At 40.0% G+C, this 8981-nt stretch overlaps 2 protein-coding genes and 1 long non-coding RNA gene across 4 annotated transcripts; 2 read left to right on the top strand and 1 right to left on the bottom strand.

Moving 5' to 3' along the window:
* Positions 1 to 693: 693 nt before the first annotated feature.
* On the top strand, positions 694 to 2262 carry LOC124320479. 2 transcript variants are annotated; one of them, XR_006913906.1, is made up of 5 exons: positions 694 to 962; positions 1061 to 1174; positions 1259 to 1792; positions 1852 to 1953; positions 2018 to 2262. It is a non-coding gene; the product is annotated as an uncharacterized LOC124320479 (long non-coding RNA). The 2 variants fall into 2 exon arrangements; XR_006913905.1 differs by having other exon boundaries at positions 695 to 940.
* Positions 2263 to 3631: 1369 nt separating this feature from the next.
* LOC124320451 lies at positions 3632 to 4814 on the bottom strand. The gene is made up of 2 exons (XM_046783336.1): positions 4630 to 4814; positions 3632 to 4520 (listed from the first exon to the last, which is right to left on the bottom strand). The coding sequence occupies exons 1-2, from the start codon at positions 4631 to 4633 to the stop codon at positions 4093 to 4095; spliced, it is 432 nt and encodes a 143-aa protein (XP_046639292.1). The 5' UTR covers positions 4634 to 4814; the 3' UTR covers positions 3632 to 4092.
* A 1640-nt stretch (positions 4815 to 6454) lies between these two features.
* Positions 6455 to 8298, top strand: LOC124320354 (extensin-like). Its single transcript, XM_046783205.1, has 2 exons — positions 6455 to 6561; positions 6622 to 8298. Exons 1-2 carry the CDS (start codon positions 6538 to 6540, stop codon positions 7999 to 8001), a joined length of 1404 nt encoding a protein of 467 aa, XP_046639161.1. The 5' UTR covers positions 6455 to 6537; the 3' UTR covers positions 8002 to 8298.
* Positions 8299 to 8981: the final 683 nt, after the last annotated feature.

Here is an 8981-nt window from a genome sequence, read left to right as displayed (position 1 = left end):
TTCGTTTCTTCCTTGTTTTTTTGTTTTTTTTAAATATTATTGATGGAGCGTTGTTTCCCTTTTTGAGCAGTACAAAATGCGCGTGAAAATACAAGATGATTGGCTTATCACTTATTTCAACGTGACAGAGCAGAGTAGATGATGAGTATTATATTAACATATAGTTGAGTCAGGAACACAAAAAACTTATTTGTGTCCTTTATCTGTTCGGTTAGAGCGAACAGCCGCACGGAAGCCATGCCTTCAAAATATTGCTTGTTAATGGATCTAATGTTTATTTAACTAATGGCTAGAATCACGTAGGGGTAGAGTAGAGGGATAATATGGCTTTTTCTCAAAATCCTATTGAATAAAATAGGAAAATCCTACGGAAAGAAGAAATCCTTACCTAATTAAAGTAAAGCTGCCAAATCGGATCAAATAGGACGGAGAGAAATATGGATAAGAATGAAATGTAACAGCGAGCAAAGAAAAGGCTTGGTAGCGCAGTGCAGTCTAGTGTTGAACTATAGAGTCAGAATCAGGAAGGCTCTCTTATGAAATCTTACTTATTTTACTTACAAGATAAATACCCATTTATGTAACATCAGGGTTGTTTTGAGTGGGATGTGGGAAGAATTATCCATAGAATTTGCATTTGCACTTATGCAGAGTATCGAGTATCGAGTTTCAGAAATTGGCAACAGCGAATTCCAGTTCTTACGAAAGTTCGTCTGCAGTGCAAATAAAAATAACAACTTAAGTCGACCGTCGTTGAACCGAAGAATGGTATCTCGAAGTGCAGTGATAGTACAAAAATGTGCTGCGAAAAGATGTGGCATTATCTGGCTTTTCTGTTCTATGTGGCAACATTACCAGTTACCAAATCACTTATCACAAATACAACAACATAATCCTTTCATGACCACTGATGTTATTATCTGCTCAAAAACAAGTACAGGTAACAAATGTGCCAAGATAAGGTATTTTCCCATTACTAAAACCACACCAGAAAAATAAAGCATTGAGACTGTTATAATTCAAATTTTCATATAACATTATTCTTGTTCATTGACCATAGGATCTTTTCTGAACCTTGCGATTTTGATAGTGTAACCTGTGACAGGACTGACAGCGTTTTTGTTATTAAGACTGTTTCTACATCTGTTTAGAAGGCAGCCCAGCTAAGCAATAGGTAGAGTTTTATTTTTCACAGATAACTTTGTGTAAATTTGTAAATAATGTATAATTTTCCTTATAAATCCCATTGCTACTTAAGAGTTCCAGTTTCAGTGTCCTGAAGAGTGTGAAGTGAATATCCTGCCATGTGCTCGTACATTTAGCAGATCTGCTTGATGAAAGTCAGATGCCTTACTGAATTCGTCACCCTAATGATAAAGCATCATTATCACCTTTTACCATGCTACTATGTATCTATCTTCACGACGTACGCTCATCCAGCTTCACTGGCGAGTTAGATCACTTCCGTCCGTGTTCACTTCCGTCCGCTGTGTCACACCTGCAGTCACTCGCAACAGAATTAAGCCCAGGAAACCGACAATTGACTAATTTTCGTAGATTTCCTACTTGCGTTAAAATCTGTGGCTGTGTAATAATAAAAAAAAAAAAACAGGCCCTTCTTAGCGCTCAGTCACTTTCCATCCATTAGATCCTCATGCTGTCAAAAGCCTAAAACTCATGTTTGAAGCACACATTATACAAATGTGCGGAGATACGGTATTTTCCCATTACTGCTACCACACCAACCACACTACGTCAAATGCCTTACTAAATCATCACCCATATGATAAAGGTAAGCATCAATATCACCTATCACTACGCTATTGCAATACTTCATAACACTTTCTTTAGCAACAGGAAATTTATCCCACCCGAGGAGTAATGCAGTTGGTTGCTGTAATTCCATTATTACGGTTTTTCATCATAAACATTTCAGTGTGTTTCTTAGAAAAGGTAAAGATTGGTATGCTTTTTAATTTTTAGATTTTCATTAAATATAACATTATTTTTTTTACAGAGCACGCAAGATCCTTACGGACATCCTTGAGCCAATGCTGGATTTTGTGCTGCCGATGCTGGATGACAGAGAAGGACTTCCACCAACATTCTGCTCCACCCTTATCTTCAAGACTCATCCAGCTTTACTGATTCAGTGCTTCTTATGCTGCTAGTCCTGTTACACAACTTTTCTTGCTTCACTGGCGAGTTGGATCACTTCAGTTGCTGTGACACACTTGCAGTCACTCACCACGGGATTATGGCCAGGTACCGGACAATTTACTTATTTTCGTAGATTATAGTAATCTATTTGCGTTAAACTGTCTGTCTGTGTAATAATTCCAAAATCAGGCCCTTCTTGCGCAGAAAAGTGTTACTTAGACTTCGCAGTGTTTCTTTTTTCTAACGCTAGATGGCATTTTCAGCTGTCAAAACAGTCAGTTTCAATTACTTTGCCAATCTCTTTTAACATTTATCGGAAGCTATTTGTAGAAATTTTTAGTGAAAACTGACGATAACTATACCGCCAACAAAGCTCACTTGTTAAATTTTCGATATTTGATTTTGTTTTCTACTTCCGGTTTTCTCATTTCAGTCAGTAGTTCAGTAAATATTCATTCCACGTACAAAACAACCACTTATTCGTGATCCTCGCCAAATTTGTGGTTAAGTTCATGTTTTGTTATGTACGTATTCGTACTTCCGGTTTCTAAAATTTTCCTGACCTATAGTTCAGGAAAATTCTCGATTTTGGCGAAATTTTGAATTTCGTTAAAATCACACCTAATCGACCCCAAATTTCATGGAGATCACGAATATTTGGTTGATTTGGTCGACAGCTCAATGGTTAAGGCGCTATCGCTTACTTCCGGTCTGCTTCCGGAAAATTTTCATGAAACTAGCAAGCGAGCTTTGTTCTGTGTACGGTTCTTACTATTTAAAGCATAATTTTAAGCTCCTGTTAAGTTTTGAGCAAAAAAAAACAAAAAACAAATCAATATGCATTATGTAACTTTTATTGGCATTTCATTTGATAACAATTGTTTGTCTTTATTCAGGTAATGCAGAGGAGACGTCGAGAAGATGGACACCAAAACATCTCCGGTATCTCCAAAATGTCAGCGCTGATCATCATTTGTTGTTGGTAATGTTTTTGTTGTTGTTTGTGTTAGTTAACCCGTTGGCTGCCACGCCTTTGTTCTCCCCTAGCTCCTTAGCACGGGCCTCCTAGAGACCTCCTAGAGGCGTGCATTCCATCTTCTCCTGTCAACGTGTCAGCCCGGACTTGTCAGCAATGGCAAGTCCCACCTTGGTCATCCAGGTCATGGATCCTTCAGACATGGCGCGTAAGAGTAGAGAACAATCTACGGGTTGTATTGCGTGGCAGCCAAGCCAACGGGTTAACTTAAGTGTATGTATGTATATGTGTGATTGTAAAAAGTGGAGGAATTGTGGGTGGAGGTGGGAAAATAAAGCAATTCCTTTTATGTTTTTGTTCATTGAGTTTGAGTAATTTATAACGAAGTAATGTTAAGCAAATAAAGTCTTGCACATTCATGCATAAATGCTCAGCCACTTGGCTATTACTTATAAGAACATCTTAAGGTTTCTATCTCTTCTTTTTAGGAGGACTAGTAACTATTACAAAATAACCGACAAATCTTCGGAACACAAATAACAGTATTAAAATTCAGCTCTAGTATTTAGAAGTACTCCTGTAGTCAGCTGAAGCGTAGGTTGTGGTGTAATATATCGATGCCTTAGTAGTGTAGTAACTCGGGGCAGAGGAATACTTTGGAACTTCGGTGGTCGGAGCAGCGTAAGTAGCGGTGTAATACTCAAGAGCCTTGATGGTGTAGTTCTCATAAGCCTTAGTTTAGTAGTAGCTTTGAGCAGAGTAATACTGATGTTCCTCGGTGTAGTAAACTGGGCAGCGTACGTGGTTGTGTAATAGGCGGCTTCTTCGGTGTTGTAGCTAGGTGTAGCGTAGTTTGTGGTGTAGTAAACTGGAGCATCAGTGTAGTATTCCGGTTCAACGTAGTAGGAAGGAGCAGCTTCTGTGTAGTAAGTCGGGGTTCGTAATACTTGGCCGCCTCAATTTCGGTTGTGTAGATCGGGGCAGAGTAGTACTTTTGCGCTTCGGTGTAGTATTCGACCGTTTTGGTGAAGTAATAAGCTGGAGCCTCGATGTAGTAGCTGGTACTTAGGAGCACTAGCGTAGTAGGATGGGGCAGCATACGTAGTCATGTAGTACTCCGGTGCCTTGGTGGTGTAGTAACTCAGGGCAGAGTAATACTTTGGGGAGTCGGTGTAGTAGCTCGGGGCAGCGCAAGTTGTGGTATAAAACTCCCGTGCCTTAGTGGTGCAGTACTTAGGGGCCTCGGTGTAGTAACTGGTTGTTGCGTAGTAAGGCGGCGGCGTTTTGGTTTGATATCCGCCATACCAAGGAAACATCGGTACACCATTGGTCGACCCAGCCATCAACGATACAACGCCCAACAGTAGCACGATGCTATAGTTAACTAAACAATTAATAAATTTAAACATTAAAATTCAATAAATACTGGCATATTAACAAATAGAAAAAAGTGGGATCGATACAGAACTCAATGTAAAAAACAGAATATTTACCCATAATTGCGAACTGGTTATACAATGAACAATCCAGTTGGTGACAAATAGTGCGCTGCAGTTGTTGCCGTTTCGGAGATGCTCATTCGACTGATTTCTATCACCCGTTCTCTCGTTTAATACGATTTCTCCTTCTCCTGATTCACCTTTCAACTCAAGTCTTGCGGCAATTGCACCTGCTTGGGAATGATGCAACACTTATCATTAGTGTATTTTTCAATTATAACTAAATTTAAAAATTTGCAAGCAAAATTATGTCACGATTTCATTTCAAATTCAATAGTTAAATTTATAAGTAAGTCATAGTAAGTGACGCGGGAAAAGAAATAAAAATTAATTTGAATTGTTAAATAAAAAATATATTCAAATAAGCAAAGTGTGGTAGAGTTTGGAGTGGTCCTTGACCTGGGTACAGTGGTACACGCTCGTACTTCTTTGACTGCGGGTTGGGACTTGGGATTTTCGTTCACTGGGCCTTTGGGGTCAATTTCGGAGCGTGAAACCAACCGAGACACCGTGGATTTTTTAAAGAGTTACGATCTTTATCTGTCCTTTATTAGCATAAGCCCTAATAAATCTGAAGGCAAGTTTAAAAGTAAATTTGAGATGGGTAGATTCATGTTGTAGCCAGTTGTAGCGCGTTGTATTGTTAAAGAAGAATCAGCGAACGTACATTAACATATGCTGTTTTGGATCGAATGGTCATGTTTGAAATGAATTCAGCTGAATATTGACATTATTTTTTATGAATTAAATAAATATACAATATTATTATTTTGTTTTCATTATTATTTTATTTATTTTAATGAATGCTGAAAGATTCGGATCAGATCAACAGCAGTTTTGCTACCCCCGTTAGACGACCCCCTTAGCTCTTACATTTCGAAAACTAAAATAAATAAAGCATTAGACAAGTGCTATAAAAAATTGGGTCACTTGGCGCTCCGTATAGAAACAAGAGAAAGAAAAAAGAATTCCATCAAGTCCATCAGTAGATTTTTTTTTGGCGGGGAACTCCGTTCCGGTTTCCCCATAAGCCCCTCGTAAGTTAACTCCCCACGTCATCCTCCTCACCCGTCGCGCAATATGGTAGGCGACGCACTTTGGGTTTTTTTTTCTCTCCACAGGTTTGACCACTTGAAACCGTAGTTTGTAACGAAGTCTTATTGTAAAACGCCATCCCCGTAATCATGAGCCGTATCGACAGACACGCGGCGAGAGAGAGAGAACAAGGCAACAGTAATAGCTCGATTGTCTTTTACGAATACCACCGTTTGAGGTTGTAGTTTATAATGAGTGACATCGTTATGAGTTATAACACAAGAGGCATCCGATAATCAGCAGCCGTAACGGCGGATGAGGAAACGAGCATCAGTGTATGTCAAGTATCCCATCATTTCGCTATTAGTTCTAGACGTACAGCAACATCAGGAGAATTCCAAAAAGCTTTTTGTCTTTTTTATAACCACTGAATAATACCTGAAAAAAAAAAACACACAGCTGAAATACTTTGCTCTCTACTTTTCTAGACATTCGGGAAAACCCCTTGATGTAGCACAAATGTAGTGGAAGGAATTTCCAAATTTTTGCATGGGGAAGCCCACGCATATGCGGTTGTAATTAAAATTCACAAATATTATGATGTCTCACGAAGCGGAATAAACAAAACAACAATAAAAAGGGCAGATCGTTCTTACTGTCGAATATGAACCAGATAAGCTACGAAAGTAGTTCAAATAGACAAGCGGTTTGGGCTCTCGCAATTTGGTCACGTGACTCGAGGGGGTTGGAAGATATGAGGAACGGAGCCGCTTCTTCAACTGGGATATAAAATGGTATCAGAAAGCTTGTTTTGGTATCAGACAGGTTCGTTGGCTTGACAAGACACCAGCACTCCAGCAATACAACATGAGGCGTCGTGGAATCTTAAAGGTATAGCGCATTTAAATTCAAAATGATTCGATTCGTGTAATAATTTATCGTTTGTACCAGTTTGTTCTTGCGCTTCTTGTGATCCATTTGGCTCTTGAAGTCGCAGGACTAGATGACAACTTGGCAATTGAAAGCAAGATGGATAAAGCAGAGGTTGGCCGGAGTGCGGAAGGATTTGACTGGAGTTTTATCACTGGCCAGCCGAGGAATATAGGAGAGCTGGATAATTTCAAATGGAGCAGTTTCAATTTGGAAAGCAGTGCGGAAGAAGACGAAGAAGACGAAGAAGCCGTCGACAGAAGGATGGATGACATTGACTGGGGTTTTCAAACGCCAAGCAGCGGAGAGGAAGACGAGGCTGAGAAACGACTGGACGATGGCATTGACTGGAGTTTCCTGACGGAGCATATCGATGAAGAGCAAGACGAAGTTGAGCACCGAATGGATGAAATTGACTGGAGCTGGGCCGCGCTAGGAGGCAGCAGTGTGGATGAAGAAGAAGACGACGAAATTGACGAAAGACTGGAGGACGTTGGAGAACTTACGGAAGAACGTGACGAGCCAGAGTATAGCCAGGAAAATCTCCCATCGAAATGGCACCAGAAACTTAAGAAAACTAAATTCTCATATGGACCACCCAAGATCCAAAAACCTCCCAAAGGCCAGTACGGTCCAGCCAAAACACCTAAACGACCTAAGTCTCAATACGGGCCACCTAAAGGTACGAAACGCCCAAAATACGGAGCCCCCAAGGCCCCCAAGGCCCCCAAACGAACGAAAACAAAATATGGAGCCCCCAAAAAGACTCATAAACCAACCAAGGGACACTACGGCCCACCCAAAACGACCTATCACGCCCCAGCCTACGCCCAGCCTCAAGAGCCATCCTACAATCATCATCAAGAGCCATCCTACCAGCAGCCCTCCTACAGTCAACCTCAAGTACCATCCTACAATCATCATCAAGCTCCCGCTTCTCACCCACCGCAACCAGAATACAAAGAAGCCGATCCAGTTACTTATCCACCACAACCGGCTACTAATTCTGTACCGCCAACTTACCGGCAACCCGAATTGCCTAGCTCCAGCATCTCCCCGCCGCCATCTATTAACTACCAAACAACTCCAGATTACAGCCAATCGTTTTTCGAGTCGTCTTCTTCACAGTCGACTCCGGTTGTCCCGTACAGTCCAGCCATTCCAACGCAAGATCACTACTCTACTCCGAGTGATCCGAGTTACGACTCTGAGACACATTCTCCTCCTGCCCAGCGTGAAAACGCTGCTCCCTTTTTCCTACCAGAAACAGAGCCGCCTAGACAAAGACTAAGACAACCTACTTACGAACAGGTCTCCGACAAAAATTACAATCCAGGATTTTTTCAACATATGTCCTTCCCCAATCTCGATGAAATATTTAAGCAGATATTCAATTTTTAAAAAATATGATTCTCAAATCGTAATTTTAACATCAAATAACGTATCTGAATGCATTGCTCACCGTATTTACTTTGGAAATAACTCGAAACTCTAAAACCACAGGCCTTTAATCGATTCCCATATAAACTTATTTATTTATTTTCTCATCACAGTGGATGGTGTTTGTTATTCCAGGTTTTAACCATTAATACTTGTTATTTATCAAGAAATTTGTTTACTTCAAAATTATCATATTTTATTATTTGTTGTGTAATTATGTGCACTTTTTCTGGTCCAATACATAAAAACACAAACATATCGTTTATCAAAAGTTTGAATACTATCCCTTTTATTAGTCTTTCGCTTTTGCCCTTCTAGAGTCCTTCAAAAACCTTTTCCGGCTCCGGCCATAAATATTAATTAGTAAAACGTAATTTTCGGAAAATGTTGCGCATGAATAATGACCCAGCTCCATACAAAATTAAGATCTCGCAATAAATAAACCACTATCATTCAAAAAAAAATTTCTATGAACAATATTTACAGTTTAAAACAGGTGGATGAGAAAAATTTCGCGATATTATAAAACGAGTAACGTGATGGCTTAATGTTTAAAAAGACATAGTTAGCGTAATAATTTTTATAGCCTGGCCGTAACTTTGAGGCAGACAATCTGCGGTACTCATCCTTGTCGAATCAGGGATAACAAAGGAGAGACATTTTAGACCGCCGGATCAGAACAGCTGTGACGTCCAAGAGAAGGAGCTCTGACAGACTCTCGGTTGACTGTCTGCCATAAATCCACCCGGAATGTTCTTTAACGCTGTGCATATGCTGCCAGATGTGTGAGAGCTTCTTCTTTTTGAGTACGTAACTTTTACAAAGTCAGTTCAGAAGCAAAGTGAATTGCTGAATCGTAATTCTAATAGAATCGTTCATTATGGTTTCGTCCGTTTCAGTCTGTTTCACTCATTGCTATAGAGACGACTACATCAGAATAC

Source organism: Daphnia pulicaria, chromosome 1 (genome assembly GCF_021234035.1).
Source record: "Daphnia pulicaria isolate SC F1-1A chromosome 1, SC_F0-13Bv2, whole genome shotgun sequence".
Taxonomy (NCBI): domain Eukaryota; kingdom Metazoa; phylum Arthropoda; class Branchiopoda; order Diplostraca; family Daphniidae; genus Daphnia; species Daphnia pulicaria.
Note: the sequence above shows the minus strand (reverse complement) of the source record. Positions and strands in the feature narration are given on the sequence as shown.

What these genes read in the sequence shown, in the direction of transcription:
- LOC124320354 (XM_046783205.1), top strand. Translation starts at nt 6,538, where the DNA reads ATGAGGCGTCGTGGAATCTTAAAG. An exon ending in GGCGTCGTGGAATCTTAAAG is followed by an intron (nt 6,562 to 6,621) that starts GTATAGCGCATT and finishes CGTTTGTACCAG; the next exon opens with TTTGTTCTTGCGCTTCTTGT.